General features: G+C 36.1%; 1 protein-coding gene across 1 annotated transcript in view; it reads right to left on the bottom strand.

Moving 5' to 3' along the window:
• Positions 1 to 358: 358 nt before the first annotated feature.
• Positions 359 to 19722, bottom strand: part of DDX1 (DEAD-box helicase 1) — a 32839-nt gene continuing 13475 nt past the window's right edge. Inside the window, exons 13-26 of the mRNA XM_033125125.1 lie at positions 19425 to 19563; positions 17146 to 17206; positions 14034 to 14132; positions 13107 to 13196; positions 12139 to 12327; positions 11447 to 11498; positions 8931 to 9077; positions 5636 to 5727; positions 3600 to 3672; positions 3373 to 3445; positions 3250 to 3292; positions 2300 to 2395; positions 1368 to 1488; positions 359 to 704 (exon numbers count right to left, since the gene is read on the bottom strand). Of these exons, the coding sequence (XP_032981016.1) occupies positions 574 to 704; positions 1368 to 1488; positions 2300 to 2395; positions 3250 to 3292; positions 3373 to 3445; positions 3600 to 3672; positions 5636 to 5727; positions 8931 to 9077; positions 11447 to 11498; positions 12139 to 12327; positions 13107 to 13196; positions 14034 to 14132; positions 17146 to 17206; positions 19425 to 19563 (1406 nt within the window). The 3' untranslated portion in view covers positions 359 to 573. The remainder of the gene's footprint in view (positions 705 to 1367; positions 1489 to 2299; positions 2396 to 3249; positions 3293 to 3372; positions 3446 to 3599; positions 3673 to 5635; positions 5728 to 8930; positions 9078 to 11446; positions 11499 to 12138; positions 12328 to 13106; positions 13197 to 14033; positions 14133 to 17145; positions 17207 to 19424; positions 19564 to 19722) is intronic.

A 19722-nucleotide genomic window follows, 5' to 3' on the forward strand; every position in this document is an offset into this window, starting at 1 on the left:
AGTAAACCTTCGGAGATACCTCTTCACTATCACCATTACCAATTCTCAGGCACAGAACCTTTTCTCATGGCCTGAAAGACTCCAGGCTTCCAAACAAACCAAGATGTCCTTCTACCCTGGAATCATTCAATTTCCTCTCATCTTACACCCCTCATCTAGCTTCAGTATACACGCAGGTAACCGTGATTGTCCAAGATTGTCTCCAATTAGGACCACTTCCTGTGAAAAATTCTGCCCTTAGCATATTTACCTGTGCTCCCACAGGTTCTCTGCCAAATTCCTATGCCCATCAACTTGATTTCATAAACACATAGCATTCTTGAAAAACTATCAAATAACATTAAAATAAGACACAAACTTTCATGAAAATACAATCACCGAATTTATTATTTTCATTAGGATGCCATTTTAAGGAGAATTCCTAGGACTAATGTTTCGTGTTTCTTGACATGCAAGAGTTAGCATTAACAGCTTAAGTTACTATAAATACTGCTGCTTGGAAGCCAGTAGAACTGTTTTAGAGTTGTAAGACTAGAGACTTATTACTCAAATCGGATTCAGCGAATGTTCAAGTCAGAAGGTTCTGAACAGCTGATTAGGAAGGTAGCCAAGGTGTAGAAAAGATGTCTGCGCCTCCTTTTCCAGGGCAGCCAGCTCCTGAACGGTAGGTGCCAAAACGTCCACATGGCCTTTATAGCTTCCACCTGCATCACACACACAAATTACAACGCAAAGTAAATGGCATGCTTGAAATAACTTGTCAGCGATACTTTGGCTCTATTGTATCAGTTTACACATTGCTTCCAGCAATAAAAATGTACTACTGTGCAAGTTATATCCACAACTCAGAGTTCTAAAAATGTTGCATCAATACAAGTCAATGATTAGGCCTCACTAACAGCTGTCCCCATACCCTTACCCACCTTTCCCCTATCGTCTTCCTTGATTTGGAAAACCACTAGTTTAGCCGGAATCTGAAAAAAATCTTCAGAATGAGCTAAAGGCATTCCAGGCAAAGGAAAGAGTATGCCGGGTTATCACTTGAATTAAGTCAAAGGCTCCTGATTCTCTGTTCAAAATCACCGTTATACTGTTGTTTGCTAATAATTCTATAAATGTTCAAATATCCTTATGACATTAACACCTCAAGAGAAACAGCTATGCTGCTTCTCCATTCACATACAGATCACACAGGGAACGCTGCAAGGCAGATATGGGCAAAGTGCTGAGAGTAATCAGAAGGGAATCATTAATACGCTAAGAACACACACTTACCACGATGAAAAGAAACGACTCTTTTCTTAAACTGACACTCAAAAAGGAAACATTCACATTTAAAACTGAATTAAAAGTAACTCAAAGCTTACCACCAGCAGCCCTTTTTTGACCATAGGTAACTTTTCCATCAAATTCATCCACTGGTACTTTTATATCTGGCTCAACCTGAGAAATGGTACAGTTCAGGTGTTCTTCCATTTCAGATAGCAACTAAGAGGAGGAAATTAAAGCATTTTCAAATAAAAATTTCTTTTTGACAGAGTTGCATTTTAACAGCATTAAATAAAACCAGGAAGGCTATAATACTTAATATAAATGGAAGTTACCATACTTTGCCATGTATAATAGTCACTTTTTTGCCCAAATTTGTGAGGGAAAAATAAGGGTGTGCATTATACATGGGTAGTACTAATTCCGTACCTATATAAATGTTTTTAATTCTTTTATTTATGCTTATGAATTAGAAGTGTAACTTTAGAAATCAGTAACGATATCTGTATGCAAACTAATACCCTAGAATACGATAATCAGTTTTGTTGAACTTATGACGAACTTGCAATGACGAAGAAGAGTTCTTGGCCTTCTACAGTATGATGCATAAATATTGTAAATTTGTTACCGGTACATAAAATATCTTGTACCTTGTGTCTGTTCTTGTGTTTTGTAATTATTTGTTACATCAAATTTCTTGTACCACAATATGTTAAAAAAATAAAGCTGAAATTCCTTTATAATACAAAAACCGAGTACCTAAATGTAAACAAATAAAAATTTGAATTAACAAATTAAGACAAAAGATTTCTTCCCTGAAAGTTTGGGCCAAAAACATGGGAGCACATTATACACAGCAAAATACGGTATATTTCTGAAGAGGTGAATTCACAAGTTACAACTGACAAATCACAGCTAACATTATAATCAATTAATACTTTCCCTCAAAATTGACAAGAGATAAACGCCGAGGAACAACTTTTATAGAGAAATGCAGACTATTTCACCAATTTAGTACACTTTACCTTACCTGCATCTCGTTGTACCATATGGTACAACCGCCATCCTCCTTGAGTCTTGTGTTGTAACATCCTTTTCCACGGTTGCTACACACATGGTACCAAACCTAAATGAAAGAGGGGAAAAATATTAATGTTTGGAGATACCTTTATTTTCAATTTGTTTTTCCGTAGCTCCTATCCTCGAGGCACAAGAAAAATTGACTGCAGGTATGGTATGTCATCCAACTGCTACCACCACTCAGTAGTTCATTAGGTCTTCTGAAAGAATTCTTTTCCAGAAAAATCCGAACGTTTTTCTCAAATCGATATCAGTTATAGAAAGGAATTCTCCGATAAAAACAAGGATGAAAAGCTGAATATTGGAGAATGCTATATCAACATGTGTATCAAAAATAGTTCAAATGTTTTCTGTAAGAATAAAGCAAATAGCAAAAAGCAAAATGAACAACTAGTTTGGGCAATGAGTACATGGGAGTTCCTTATTCTTGCAACTTTGCTGCAAATTTGTAATTATATCAAAATTACAAGTTTCCCCTGCCCCGCCCCCAATAAAAAGTCTTCTATGGCATTATGCCAGAGAGGGTTTAAACACTTTTTGGTGAAAACAATTATATTAAAGCTATTGGGACAAATTTCGTGTTGCATTTTTTTCTTTTTCTTTTTTTTATTAAATTTATTGTGGTGACATTGGTTAATAAAATTATATAGGTTTCAAGTGTACAGTTACATCATCTGTATATTGCATTGTGTGTTCACCACCCAAAGTCAAATCTTCCTTTTTAAACTTCATCCCATTTGTCCCTTTAATAAACAGAGAGAAAAGGCTGCCATAAAAATATTCATTTATATTGCATATGCAACCAAATTAAATGGAAATGGAAAAATCAAACTGTTTTTATTTCTAATGTCTACAATGACAACATAAACAATGACTGTAATAAAACACAGAAAACATTACCTTCTCTTTCTCTGTTGCCACCAGGGAAATAGCCAGACCCATCCTGAAAGATTTTAAGTCTTTATTAGATTTCATTCCTGAAGCACAGAAGCTCAAAAAGGAAAACATAAATCACGGCCCTACCTTTCAGCTCTACCCACTCTGCCAATTCGATGCACATAGTTTTGCTTTTCATCAGGTAGGGTGACATTTATAACTGTAAATAAAAACAACTATTACCAATTGCCATTAGTTTCTAAAACTTTCCAACGTATTAGCTTGTTTGATGTTCTAAATATTTCAAACATATTAGAAGTTTTACTTTAAATTACATAAAATTCAATCTGCCGACATAAAAAGTTTCTTTTTACCATAAGGAACACCATGGATATCAATTCCTCTGGCAGCTACATCTGTGCAAACCAAGAATCTTACTTCTCCTTTCTAAAGAGAACAGAGAGGAGAGAAATGAATTTAATAGTAGGTATACTAAAAAATAAACCCAAATACTATCCACTAAACAAGAACTCTAATAACTAATTTGTTACTATCAGATTACAGGTCCAGATATTCATAGTTCAGTGGACCAAGTCTTGAATTTTTAAGTTATGATCTACTGAAATATGACATTCAACATGAATAAATCAATGATTGGACTCATTTTTGCTTTTCTTTTTTCTTACATCAAAGATATTAAACTACTGCTAAAATTTGGCTTAATCTTTAGAAATTCTGACTGGTAAAAGATCAACTAGAACAAAATACAAAATCACGAATGTTTCTTTTACCCTTGTATTAAAATAAATTCAGAATACTCGACATTCTACTATGCGGTTTCAGTTTTTGTGACAACAAAATCCTCAAGAGAAGAAACAGAGAGTGCCCTCTGGTGCTCACCGAACACACACAAATTAGCCTTTGGATACCTGTGCCCCGGGGCACAGCAAAAGTTAGGGCTCTGGAGGAGAGGGAAGGGCATCCTGATTTTTGGTCCAGTACAATGCCCAGGGCACAAAGGGTGGCACCCGTGCTGAAGTGATGCCATCTGATTATGTTTAACATCCACATCAAACCACAGCACGGAAACATCATCCAAAATTCCTACGGCCAGTACTTCTGACCTTTTTTCATATGATGGGTCTGAGAGAAAATATCTGTACTATACAGTGGGGCAAACCCACTGTGGTAATTGGATGACAATGCTTGTGGGTGGCGGCTACTGACCTTCAGCTCTAAATGGCTCAAGACCTGCGCAGCTACACCAAGAGCTCTGTCTGTAACCTGTTCATGTGCTACAAGCACACAACTGGGATGGTCTGCTCCCAACAATTCAAACTATCTTTAATTCTACAAAATCATATTCTTTTAAAAAAGTTTTTATTGTTTAGTTTTTATTTTTCAATTATACTTGACATTCAGTATTATTTTAATTTCAGGTGCACAGCATAGTGGTTAGACATTTATATAACTTACAGAGTGATCCCCCCGATTAGTCTAGTACCCATCTGACTCTATACCTCATAGTTTTTATAATATTATGGACTGTATTTCCTATGCGGTACTTTATATCCCCATGACTTTTTTTTTTATTAGTTTCAGGTGTACAAAACAATGTAATAGTTAAGACTTTTATACCCCTCACAAAGTGATAATCCCCGCTCCCCCAATCTCCTACCCCTCTGACACTGTATATAGCTGTTACAATTCCATTGACCCTATTCCCTATGCTCCACTCCATATCCTGTGACTATTTTTTAATTACCAATTTGTACTTCTTAATTCCTTCAGCTTTTTCACTCATCCCCCAACCCCTCTCCCATGTGGCAACCATCAGTTTGTTCTCTGTATCTATGAGTTTCTGTTTTGTTTGTTTGTTTATTTTGTTCTTTAGATTCCACATATAAATGAGATCATATGGTACTTGTCTTACTTCTCTTAACAGTAGTACCTTCTAGGTCCACACATGTTGTTGTAATTGGTAAAATTTCATTCTTTTTTATAGCCGATACAAAACCATATTCTGATTCCTGTCTTAAATTAATCTACAAATTAAGTTCTCTATTGGTAGTACTACAAACTGTTTTTTAAAAAGGCTCACAGACATGGTTTAACCATACAATGATGCTTCTAAAAATATCTACCTGAAAGAATTGAACTAAAACCTTCTTAAATTGAGAATTCCTATTACAGCAGTGCTGTGCTAGTAAACATGACAGAGAACATGTTTACCATCTGACTGTATCAGATGACTAAGCCCAGCCATGATGAGGATACATCAGTTAGGGTAGAAGTAGTCTGAAATTTCTAGGACAAGAATTGCTTTAACAATATTAACTGGAACTGATTAAAACCAAATACAACTCCCGTCTTAAGTACTAAGGAAAGGTAGTCAACTAAATATCAATACCTTAAATCTTTCCAAGTTTTGCTTTCTCTCGTGAGGCTTTCTGTCACCATGAAGACAAACACATGAGAACTGGTGTCCTTTTTTATCAGGTCCTAGTGAAAAGCAGATTAAAACAGTTAATCTTGAACAACATTAAGACTATGTAAAAATAATAAATAAATAAATAAATAAATAAATAAATAAATAAAGTAAAACTCAGCTTGCAATGGTACCATATGATTCCACGGAAATCTATACCCCAACTTGCCATAAACCATGGTTACCACAATGTCACAGGCGAAATGCCATTAAAATGAACTCCGTGGGCATTAAAATTGATTTTGCTTTGAAGGACATTTTAAATCACCCATCTCAAGCCAGAGGATTAATAAAGCACTACGCATTAGTAAGAGGAAAATGTATGTGTCTACCAGGAACTTCACCTATCCCATACAAAGGAAAAAAACAAACAGAAAAAAACAGGCAAAAGAGGTTATTCTTGAAGAAGCAAAACAGGCATCATGAAGTTCAGGTCCTTATTAAAGGCCACGCCCACAAGCCTGCCCTCCTCAAGGCATGTTAAGCGACTTAGTTATCTGGTTTCCTGGCCAAAGGAAATGAGAAGCAGCAAACAGGAAGGATGGAAAGGTACTACTTCAGAGGTAGAAGCAGCCAATCCTAAAAAAGAAAGTCTCCAAACAGAGTAACAAAAAGCAGCGCAGTGCAGACCACAGTAAGGGCAAATAGCCTTCTAGAACTCAACAGAATCTGTCAGCACCACTATGAGACAGCCCAGAATAACAACTACAGAATTCAAGGAAACAGTTCACTTTGAAAGATATCCCCCCAAAATGACTAACACAAAAACTAATTACGCAGAGGAAGAGGCTAGCTAATCTGCACTTCCGCAGGCAGGCGCGAAGCTGAGGTCTCACTGCACGCCCGTTTCAAGCAGCTCAGGGACGTATCACACACACACTCCCACACTCCCCTGTTGAGGGGCCTGTGCAGAGGAAAGGGACCCTTTCTCCCTTCCCCTCTCTTAAATCCTGGCATTGGTTACATACTGTGGTGTGCTAGTCTTAGTGATGGTTTGGGAAACTTGTTTTCGTAACAGAAGTAACCAGAATACTGAGAGAAGGAAGGTAAGAGGAACTAAGGCATATTACTGCTGGATCAACAACACTCCTAACCACACAATCAAATCCTCCACTCCAAACAAACCTGGACAGGAAGAAATATTTATTACGAAACAGTCGCTATGACTAAAACAACCAAGCAAGTCTGTTTGCCAGGACTTGGGGGAAAAAAGTGTTCCTAACTGTTCACTGTAACGAGCGATGATAGAACATGTGCTTTATACGACCACTAGTCCAAACTTTTAAATTATTCAAATTTTCCATATCTTTTTTGAGTTCTCTATCTCCTCGATGGACATCAATTATAAAAAGATATGTGCTAGTCTTCCCCACTATGAAAGAGGAATTTGTCTGTTACTTTGTACATCTGTCAATTTTTACTTTATATATTTTTCCAACTTATATTTCAAACATATAGCAAAACTGAAAGAATTCTAACAGTGAATTACTATATTCTCACCACCTAAACTCTATTTACTGTACCTGCTTTGTCACATACCTGTCTAGCCCTCTATCCTATTAACTCATTTTTATATTTTTAATGCAATTCAGTGTAAATTGCAGATATCAGTACACACTTCAGCATGTGTATCAGCAACTAGACTATAGGATTTGTTTTGGTTTTATTTTCCTTTTGAGGTAAAAGTCACATACAAGGAAATGTATAAACTTTATGTGTACATTTGCTGAGTTTTGACAAACACACACACCTCTGTAGCTCAAAGCCCTGTGGAGATACAGACCAACACCCCACAAAGTAGCTCCACGCCCTTTCCCAGTCAATCCCCACTTCTCTCCTGGGGACAAACACTGTTGTTTTTTTTCCCCATCATTGATTAGTTTGACTCGTTCCGAACTTTACACAAATGGAATCATACAGGATACACTCCTGCGCAAGAATTCTTTCATTCATCGTAATGTTTGAGATCCTTTGTGTCTGTCAGTAGTCTGTTCCTCTTCACTGCTGAGTCGTATGCCTACATGTAGCTATTTCCCACATTGCCTGGCCATTTTCCTATTGATCATCACTCAGGGTTTTCAGTTTGGAGTCACTATAAATGAAGCTGCTGTGACCACTCCTGCACCCATCTTTCGTTTTCCTTATCTTGGATAAATACGTAGGAGTTGAACTGCTAGGCTGAAAGACAGCAATGCTTAATTTTATAAAAAACTGTAAGACCTTTTGCCAAACCAAAGTGGCTCTACCATTTTATATTCTCACCAACACTATACACGCTCCGACCGCTCCATATCCTCACTGAAATTCAGTATTCCATCTTTAATCTAGCCATTTCAATGAGTGTACAGTGGTATCACATTGGGATTTTATTTGCATTTCCCTCACAGGTGATTATGTTGGGCATTTTTTCATGTTGGCTTATACATTTGATGTATTTTATAGGAAGCATAAAATTAGAATCATTATCTCTTTGTTTCACATTGAATATTTTATTATATCATCACCCTCTTTATTTCTACTAACAGAATTCTTGTCTCATATTAATACTGCTAGACTTAACTAAAGCTAATAATTTTGGCCGATATTTTAGCTGATATATATAAATATTGTTTCATTCCTTTTTCTTTCAATCTTGGCATGTGCTTAGGTTTTAGGTATGTTTCTTGTAAACCTATATAGCTAGATTTTATCCAGTATTACAATTTATACCTTTTAACAGACTTCAGTCCGCTGGTATATATTACAGTGTTCACTCATATATTCAGGTTTTTCCACCAGCCATCTTACTCTGTAATTTCTAACCATTCTGCTTTTTCTCATTTTTTTCCTCTTTTATTCTTAGCCTTTGATAGATTAAGGTTTTTCCCGCATATACCAACTTAGACGCTATATGAGTACATTCTATTATTTAATGACTATACTTGAAATTTTAACAGTAAAGTTAACTGATAACTTTACCCTTCTTCCAAATGACATAAGGGCCTTAAAAATGCTGTGACTCATGTTCCCTTTAAAGAAACTGTACCTGTGTGGAAAATGAGCTCATTGTTCTTCCTAGGGCTTATCACATAGAAAAGTACTGGATAAGCACAAACACTTCCAACGCACCATCGTTGTTTTCAGTTCTGTGCATGCATGCTAGACTACATCAACATGAGATTAATAACCTATTAAATGAGGAAATGAACACAATTTATTTCACGAGAGGAAACATTACCTCCTCCTTGTTGCATAAAATACTGCTCCAAGTTATCGCAGTCGATTTTGGTTCTGCAGAAAATAATTGCTTGATCCATCTTGTGTTCCTTGATTGCTCGCACAGCATACTCTCCCTTCAGGATTTTAATAGCTTCAGACCACATCTCTTAAATACCACAAGAACGAAAAACAAAACACACAAACAAAAAGAATTTCGATCTCAAATTGTCATGAATACACACAACAGACTTACTGCTTAACTCACCTAAAATACTGCTTTCATACAAATCTTATTGACAAGAACAAGAAATAAGACAGGGTGAAATGGTGCGATAATCCATTCATTCATTTATTTTGGTTTTTGTTAATATTTTTGATGCCAGCTTATGGGGCACCACCAAAAGACCGATAACCATATCTCTTAGGAGGGAAAAACACACATAGGTACACACAAAGAAATATACTCACACAGAACTTTGTTCTGACCTCTCATGGAAAACTAACCCTATTCTGCCTTGCATTAACTTCCCTAAATGCACAATAAATGTTTATTCAGTTATTTTAACCCCGTTAAAATGTAAGTAATATACTTTCTAAATCAATCTAAACACCAGCAAGTTCATGCTTCCCTCTATGGAATAAAAACCATACATCTAACCTAGTTAGTAATTTCTTAGTCACCACCTTCCAAATCTCTATTTTTCAATGTGAAACTAAATTTTAATTCTGTAACCAAAAATATTTCTAAGGTTTCTCTGGTCATCTCTAATTGTATTGTACGAGTAAACTAAACACAAGTTTTACAAGGAAAAATATATGAAGCAGTAAAAATTTTTATTTTATAAAATGCATTCCCAAACAGTGGGATGATGCATTGTTTTGAACCAGCAGTGTCTCTGCTCCTCTCCAACAACAGGGCTAGTTGGGCATACACCTTATAAATTTGGAGCTGCACATAAAACTGAGTTCAAAGAAACTCTGTTTAATCAAGACTTCAGATAATCCACCTTCTAGGTACTTACCAAACACCTACCGCTGACTCTAACCATGAACCAAATGCTGCCTAACCCTTGTGAATGATCCACTAGAGACACCTGACATCAGACATGCAGCCTAATGAGTTTAATTAAGATCCATCCAGGTTCTCTAAGCACTGTCCTGTATCATGATGCATCTTCATGTATTTCTGAAACATTATGTACCTGAAACAACTGTTTCAGCTCTGCCTAGTAGTATCTTCATTGAATCAAGATCGAAAGTTAGGCTTTTTAAAAACTGATAAATATTTAATGCTATGGAGTTTCAGTTTGGGAAGATGAAAACGTTCTGGAGAGGGTAGTGGTGATGGTTGCACAGTAGTAATGTACTTAATGCCACTGAACTATACACTTAAAATGGTTACACCCAACTTGATCTGAAGTGAGTAAGACAGAGGACAGAGGCACGTGCAGATGAAAGGAGCTACTGAGAAAATGAGCAGTAAAGGATTACTCTTGTCCCAAAAGTTGTGGGCAGTAACCGTTAAGCACATGGACTATCCTGCCTGTCTTCACCTGGGGGCCTTGGTCCATGCTATGCAGTCTATGCTAACAGTGTGATCTATGGCAGGGCCTTGGGCCAATCAGCATCAGCTCCACCTCTGCAGGGACTGAAGGCCAACCATCTCCGGGACTCTTTATAGATACCCTCTTTCCACTCTGACCTTGCCGCTCATCACAGTAACTGCATCTACCTGGCTTCTGATGATGACGTTACGTCACCTGGCCTGTGTGTGTAGGGGAGGTGGGCCATCCTAACATCCCCATTGCAATCAGTGAGCCCAGTTCTGAAACAGCATCTCCTACTGCCAATCTGGCCTCCAGAGGAGAGCCACACTAATTCTGGTACCCCCTTTCACCAGAGCCTTATTACCAGTGTGGTAAATGGTGTATCCCCTAGGCCGTTCCATGGAATATAATTGCCTGGTGGGTCCTCCAGGTTCACTTTCTATAGACACTCTAGCATGCTCACTTCTTTGAACTTTGTAATCCCTGGCTTTACTGCTTTCCACGGAAAAAAACAAAAGGTTAAAATGGTAAATTTTATGTTACGGATATTGATTCAAAAAAATCAAACTATTATATTTCTAGATCATTTCTGTATCTTTCACAAAGCTGTAGCTAAAGACCTTTTTCCTTTGTTATCCAATTCCCTGATAAGAAGAACCTACATGACATTTCTCCTGGAATTTAAGGCCAATGAAAAACCTCTCACCAGAGAAATCAGCTGGTTTCCGATGATCAATGAGAATTTTATAATCTAAAATATCTGTGATTTAGATGCCAGGAGACTAACATCTTAAATTCAGTGATTAATATTCCTCTAAGTTGACTCGTATCAGCTATCCCCCCATTTCTTTATTATTTTTGTTGCTTTTATTTTCTGATTTCTGTTCTAATTCTGTAGGTCACCTCAAATCCTTCATGAGAGTAAACAGGCCATAAATTCAATAAAACAAACCAATTTCAACACATTTCGTTGATACTTTTAACCTACCTGGACTGTTAGCACCAGGTCTTGTGTTATCTTTTGCATGTACTTCATCCGTCTACCAAAAGGAAAGGATAAAAAAGGCATGGGGAATGGTTAAGTAATGATTCAGAACAAGTGCCATTTTTTTTTGGAGAGAGAATTGTATTTACCTTTAGGCAGCATTTATAATGTATAGGCAAAACTGTTCTTCAGATTCAGAAAAACTCTTTATTAACTGCAGGCCTAAGGCTAATCCATTATAAATAATAAAAATGCAAAGATGGTTTTCAGAATATTGTGTATTCACAATAAACATACCCTTATTATAATATATAAAGGTAAATCTCATAACAGCAGGGAAAATGACAAGATGGACACATGAAATTGATTTCAGGAAAATAAGGCACATCAAGAAGACACTAAAACACTACTAAAAATGGAAATCATTGTATCTGAAATTAGATCTCTATATACAGGTAATCCTATTTATAAAAAATTGTATCAACCAAGATGATCACAAAAGCAACTTTACAGAGAGAGAATAAAAGACGAGTCCATCATTTATTCCGTGCCATAAAAGCCTACCCTTTTCCAGTAAATGTGCTGGGTGTCTTAGGTACAGTATCTGGTTGCTTTAAGCATCACTGGGAGCCCGAGGTTAAGCTAGTTTAAAAATGCTTTACTATACGCCACTGTTAACATTATAAAGCACTTACTCTAATGTGGTTTTTTCCAAGCCTTTCCCAGAGTCTGTCAGTTTTGGGATTCACTGGGACAACCACATGGTGTACGGTGTCTGGAACGGAATCTTCTCCTTTTAAATCAACCCATGTGGGAAAATGCATTATCTTCTCAGACAGTTTCTTTACATCAAAAGAATGCAAAGTAGCTGAGCAAACAATCACCTAAGAACAGAAAAATCAAAATTGAGATAAACTTTTATTTTATAGTAACAATAATCCTATGAATACTGATGTGGGGCAAAAAGTACACTAAGCCTGGAATCTAAAGACAAGTTCAAGCCTGACTGCAGCAACAACTAGTGGTATGACTTCTGTCAGGTTAATCTCTCTCAGCTTTCGTCCCCTCACTGCCACAGAAATCATGCCATCTATTCCTCAAGGTCCTACAAAAACTAAATAAGATGAAAAGGTTTTGAAGATCTAACATTATAAGCTTTAGATTTATCTTATATTTTTCTTATAAGTTTATAAGAAAACTTATAAACTTACCTAAACTATATTTATCCCCTTCTCTTAAAAACCTCTACCTATTGAATTCTTTCTAAGAAGGATAAGAAAAAATAAGAGTAATATTTTAAGAAATTACTGAAGAAACAACTGTTTTTCCACAGGTCAAAATATTTTTTCTTTCAACTAGGAAACAGTACCCACGGTCTGGAATATAAACTCTAAATGCTCTGTAGAAAAAAAAACAAAACTAAGACTTTTTACTTAGTCTTCTGTAATACCTAAGTAATCTCCTCAAATTCCCTTCTTTATTTCTAAAAACAGCTTTTAAGCCTGTTTCCTATGTGTGCACTATTTAATCAAGTGTTGAAGAAAATGTTTTATAATCAGGAAACACTAAAACAAGATGTAAATTACTGTAAGACAAAAAAAATTAAACATTAATACATAATGATTATTTACATGTATTTTAAGATGCATTAGTCATTTTATACCTGAAGTCTTTTCCCATCAGAGGTAATCTGAGGAATCTGACTGTGAATCCTATTTATAAAATCAGAGTAACCTTGAGAAAGAAGCCCATCCTGCATGAAAAGCAAAGAACAGCGTAAGTTTCTAAATCAGTACCCAAATCTTTCTTTTCTAAAACAAATGTAAAATGTAAGCTATGGAAACTAATTCATACACATACATATCCCCAAATTTCCTAAATGATTATTTTCTATTGGATATTTAGAAACAAGTTATAAATTCAACTTTAAATCCCATGTGACTAAAACATGAAAAAGTTGACAATAAACAATCCAAAAACCATGCTCCAGTATTCTAGAATGAATACAAGAGTTGACAGCTCCTATCACGTCGTTAAACATCTAATTTCAATATAGAAAATGGAAACAAAAACCTGTGCTAAAAAACGACTTCAATCCATCTTGAAAATCATTTGGCAGTATGTCTCAAATGCATTAAACACAATAATGTCTTTTCACACAGCTCACATTTTGCAATTATGACATAAAGGAATAATTTCTAATGTGAAAAAATATGTACAAACAAAAATAACTATTTGGAAAAAAAACAAACCTACATTATCTCGTAACAAGAGTGGTTAAATAAACCGTGAAATATCTATATAAGAGGCCATCAGACGGCCTTTAAAATTATTTACAAACAATGACATGAAATACTTATAATAAATTAAAATAAGATTTCCTGGATTCTGCAAAGCTTGATTTCAACCACATAAAATAATATTTACATAAATATAAGGAGTGGATGAAAATATACCAAACTGGTGACAATGATTATCTCTAGATATTCGGATTATGACTGAAACGTATTTCTAATTCATCATTTTACGTATTTTATCTTAAAAAATATAAGCAAACGCTTTTAAAAAGCGTAAGTAAATTTCAACATACAGCTTCATCCAGGACCAGGAATCTAACTTGGGATAAGTTCAGCTTTCCGGTTGACACCAAATCGTCTAGTCTTCCTGGAGTGCCAACGACTATATCTACCTGAAAAACACCAGAAGCAGCACCTGATGAAAAGCCAAGAAGTATTATCATCACCTTAAAGTACCAGCCAACGAGAGTCTACATATAATGAACATACTGAAGCAGCCACAGTCAACTCTAAATCTGCGAAACAGGAGACACAGATAACGCCCTGTTACCAAACTTGTATTTGGCTTGAGATTACTATGAAGAATTTGGCAACTGAGTTGGACATCCTTAACTGTTACATGCAGTCTAATATATAAAACTTGTATTTTTCAAGTGAAAGTCAGAGGAATTTATAGAAACTCTGAAATTAAACCAGGATTCAAAGCCCAGTTCTACCACTACCTAGCTGTGTGACCTCAACTTATTTATACTCTTTTCTAGATTCAATTTTCTTCTTTTGAAAGGAGTAATACCTTCTGCTTTGCAAGATGGTTGTGATAATTAGGAAATGAGATATGTAAAGCATGTGATGCCTAGTGTATCACCTAGTGTGTTAGGTGTTCAACTGGGATTCAAATGTGAGAAAAGATCTAAATCAAATAAAAATAAGTTTTACTTAACTTTTTATCATAAAATTTTCAAACATACACTAAGACAATAGTATGATAAACCACCATGCCAGTGCAATTAACATTTTCCATTCTCCTCCCACACAACTTTTAATCAAACCCATAGGTATGGTGAAGTAAGCTCCACCCAGGAGGTGTAACATCTTGGGCAAGTTACTTAATATTCAGCACGAGCCCTTCTCCTAACCTGTAAAACTGGACAAGAGTGCTATTGTGAGAACTGAGTAAGAAAATGTATGGAAGGCATTTAGCACAGTATGTGGCCCATTTCTAGAAAGCAGTCAATAAAGGTTAAGTATTTTTAAAGTACATATGTGGATGTATGTGTGTGAACACAAATAAGGGCTTTATATAAAATCATTCAATGAATTAGACAGTTCAAAACTTCTACTCTTTATCAGTAGGCATGAAAAATCACTCCTATTCGTTTTCTCCACGCTAGACTAAAACGTAACTGTCTCCTAACAAATGCATTCCACTAGCCTCATTACCTTACTATCTTACCCTTTGAAAAAGTGGAAAAGTGTGCTGAACGGACTTTCAATTTGATCCAATACATTTTTATGCCCATGAAAAATAAGACACTTCTGAAGCTATGGTTTCTTTTGTATTGGTAACTACAAGCAAGTCTCAGTTCAACCTAGAGAACATTGTCTGACAATACGAAGATAAAATCGGTTCAATGTATTGAGAACCCACTATGTGCCAAGCAGTGTGGCAGGTGCTGCACACAGAGTGGAGAAAATATCACTCGGATTCTATGTGTAATATCTTTACTACAGGGTTCTAACCCACTATGTGAGTTCCCTCCCTCCTCAATTTCAGTACCGTATTTCCCCCAAAATAAGACCTAGCCGAACAATCAGCTCTACTCCATCTTTTGGAACAAAAATTAATATAAGACCCGGTCTTATTTTACTATAAAAATACAATACAATACAATACAATAAATACAATACACTACAATACCAGGTCTTGTATTACTTTTTGCTCCAAAAGACGCATTCGAGCTGATTGTCCGGCTAAGTCATATTTTCAGGGAAACACAGTAGGTGAAGTGAGTATGAACAGATACAAGGTCTCTCAGGTTTAAAGAGAAAAAAGTCAGTTGAATTGGAAAAGCCTGAGAGATACACCTGTACAACTTGTATTAACAGCACCAACTACACCACCAGGTCCCTACGCACCCGGTGCATAACGCTGCAACTTTAAAAGACTCAAAGAATTCAATCCTTCTACTCTCTCGCTCCGAATCTGACTTCTGTCCCAGCGTAAGATATAACACAGGCTAAGGCTGAGCCAGGAGGTGGTGGGAGGTAACAGACATTCTAGAGAAGGCAAGGTGGAAAGAGATCACGTGAAGTCCCCTAAGGATAATGAAATTGAATCCTGCCAAGAAAGCTATGGAGTAACACTGTCTGGACTCCGGCATTGACTTCAGCCAGTACCCGATTTTAGGCATGACTGATGAAAGCAGATCCAATTCCCTAAAAGTTCTGTTGCTGGAAAACATGAGTGAAGAAACTTAACTTATGGGAAAAATGTATTTGGGTTTAAGGAACCAAGACTGGGAATGAACGTATTAAATCTCTCTTACAAACGCTAAAATATAACACTAGATAAGAACATATTAAAGTGATACTCTATCTTAAAGGAGTAGTCTCAAGTACAGAAACGTGATTCCTTGCTCTGATTATGCCGTAGCAGGTCAAATCTAAATCGCCAGCATAACATTTCGTTTGATGGGGCACCAGTGGCACTGGCGGGAGGAGATGTTTACACTCCATGACTCACCACCAGGTGGTTTAGACGGAAGGGTAAAATATTTCGGGAAGGAAATGAAGAGAAATTTGTAAGGAAAAGGTTATTGCACACAAATAAAATATTTATAAAGTGCCACCTGTATTTGACTTCACAGAATTGATGAGCAGTTAAGAATTTCTCAACCTTCTCCCCTAATAACGAGAACCAGTCTTAGCTTTGTCCTTTATAACTGCACGCCTGGGCACAGCCTGTAAGACTTGCCCTTACACACAGGTGAACTCATCTCCCTCTTACTGGAACCACATCTTACATCCTGCCAAAACTTCTATCCTTCTCTGCAATCCATTTTATCTCCATTTCCAGTCTTAACTCCAGTTCTTTTTTAATTATCCTCAAAAGAAATGACTCTTAATTCATGAAAGCAAGAATAAAGGAAATTCTCAGGTGCTCAAAGGTAATCAAAAAAAAAAAAATGTATGCTGGAATTTTGCTTGAGGGGTTTGGAAGAGACTACTGTTCTGTATACTTTTGGGGGGGAAAAGGCATACTTGAAAGATGTCTTTGAATAAATATATATTTTTTTGACTTTGTTTTAATATCAGCCTTCTTTGATTTTTCTTAAAGCATAGCACTATATTGCCAAAATGACCACCCATAATGTTACATTTTTAAAAATTAGAAGTACAACTTACCCCATTATCTAAAACAGAGAGCTGATCCCGTGCTGCAACACCTCCAATTATCAGAAGCTCCCTGAAATACAAGAATAATAATGTATAAAAATATTAAAGTATGCTTTACTGTTTGACTTGCATCCACTTCTTTTAGGTGGTAATTAAAGTTAAGTAACTGAGAAAGAATCTGCAAGAAAAGTCTAGATTAGGATGGAAACAAAGCACTTCATTTTCAGCAGCCAAATAAATGCTAAAGCATGGGAAAGCAACTGACGAGAATGTGCAAGCATGGAACATAGCAAACGTCAGCCCTCATCTACTATTCTTCCATATTAGGATAATTCCAGGTGCTCCAAAATCTTGTTTCAATCTACCTTTTTAGACATATGTGGTTACACGGATATAAAATATCTCTGAAACAATATATAAACATCAATTTTTAAAAGTTGTCTCTGGGTAGAATAACTAAAAACTAGGGGCCGGGGTGAATGGAAACTTACTTTTCATAGAATATCCTTTTGTGTTGTTTAAATTTTTATCATTCCAAATACTTCAAAAAAATGTTTAGGTTAAAAAAAGATTGCCTTATGTTAAGACAATGCAAAATTCAATGGGGGGAAAATAGTCTATTCAGCAAATGGTGCTACAAAAAAAGGACATGCATATGCGAAAGTCTGAAGTTACACTTCTCCTTTATACTATACACAAAAATTATGAATTATCAAAATGAATCACAGCCCTAAATTTAAGACCTAAAAATACAAAACTCTTAAAAGAAAACATAGGAGTAAATTTTCATGACCTTGGATTAGGCAGTCTCCTTACACATAAAAAAAACATAATCTGGGCTTCATTAACATTAAAAAATTGTATTTCAATGGATACTGTCAAGAGAGTGAAAAGCCAGCCCAGAGACTGGGAGGAAATATTTGCAAATCATAAATCTAATGTTATACATCCATCCATCCATACATATAGCTCAACAATAAAAAGACAAATGACCCCACTGAATCTGCACAGAACTTACAAACGGCCAACAAGCACATGAAAACATGCTCAAATTCCCTATAGTATCCTCGAGGCATTCTATCACACTGTTCCGTTGTTTCTCTCCCCTCCACACTATCGCCATACTTAATCCTACGAAAACAAAGATTAATTCTCATTGTTATATCCCTGATCCCTAGCCTAATGTCACACATAGTAGGTATTCAAATAGTTACCGATGAGTGACATGCATCAACAAAATCAGGAGTTATTGTATTAAAAAGTTTTATTAAGTATAATTTATCCCTGAATAAGTTTTACTTGTAAGAAAGGTCAATATTAGAAAGATGGGCCTGTGTGATGCCAATAATTCAAAGTTCCTGAAATTAGACAATGGTCATGGCTGCATAACATTGTAGCTTTACTAACAACCACTGAATCCTATACTTTAAATGGTGAATTTTATGATGTGTGAATTTGTTTTAATAAAAGCCATCAAGGTAAAATTAACAAAAATCAAGTGGCAAATCAACTGACAAGGTTTACTTCTATGCTAAGGCCTTCCTCAAATAACTAAAAGGAATTGCTACTGATCAAGAAGTTCCCCAGGTTCCCTTAACTATGGTCTCCCTCTAAGGATAGGAAGAGCCTTCTAAACAGTGACCAGTCCGAGTACTCAAATGAAGAAGGTCACCCCTGGGAGACAGGCTGGAACCAACCGTGCCATGTTAATAAATTTACCAACATGCTAGAAATAGAGTAACAATACATTGTCTACACAAATGAAGTGATGAATCTAACTGAATGAAATGCTTCCTTTAAAACATTAATTTTTAGGGGTGGCAGATGGCTCAGTTGGTTAGAATGTGAGGTCTTAACAACAAGGTTGCCAATTCAATTCCCACATGGATGGTGGGCTGTGCCCACTGCAACTAGTCTTGAAGGACAACGACTTGACTTGGAGCTGATGGGTCCTGGAAAAACACTGTCCCCCAATATTCCCCCCCAAAAAAATTAAAAGAAAAACAAAACATTAATTTTTACTCTGATACTATTTTGCAAACCGTGACTCTTCATGTAGGAACACAGGAAAACAAGATCTCAATTTCTTTTTTTAAAATCAAACTTACCACTTAAACAGTTTTATATAGAAACTAACTGCTACTGTCTATCAAAGTTAAACATATTCACACTCGTCTGTGTATGTATACACACTGAATTTCTACCTCATTTTTTTCTACCTTACTCTTCCTCTAAAACACCTCAAAACCTAAAGACAGCAGACAATTGAGCACAAAAGGAAGCTTTACCTTAATTTAGGATTATCGACATATTTCTTAAACTGCTTGACGTTATTCAAAGTTTGTTCAGCTAACTCTCGGGAAGGCTCGATAATGAGAGCTTTGGGGGCATTGGGGAGAAACTTGGTCTGTGCCACCTGCGCGTTACCTTAAGAGAATACAACAGATTAGAACAAATTCCAATCTCCCTTCAAAGTACCTTTGTTTGTAAAACAGGAGCGCAAATATTCCTATCAAAATTTTCAATGACAATTGTCAAAAAGTATAGGAGATAGTCAAATAAAACAAAATACTGCTAAGGTTCCTA

Source organism: Rhinolophus ferrumequinum, chromosome 13 (assembly GCF_004115265.2).
Source record: "Rhinolophus ferrumequinum isolate MPI-CBG mRhiFer1 chromosome 13, mRhiFer1_v1.p, whole genome shotgun sequence".
Classification (NCBI taxonomy): domain Eukaryota; kingdom Metazoa; phylum Chordata; class Mammalia; order Chiroptera; family Rhinolophidae; genus Rhinolophus; species Rhinolophus ferrumequinum.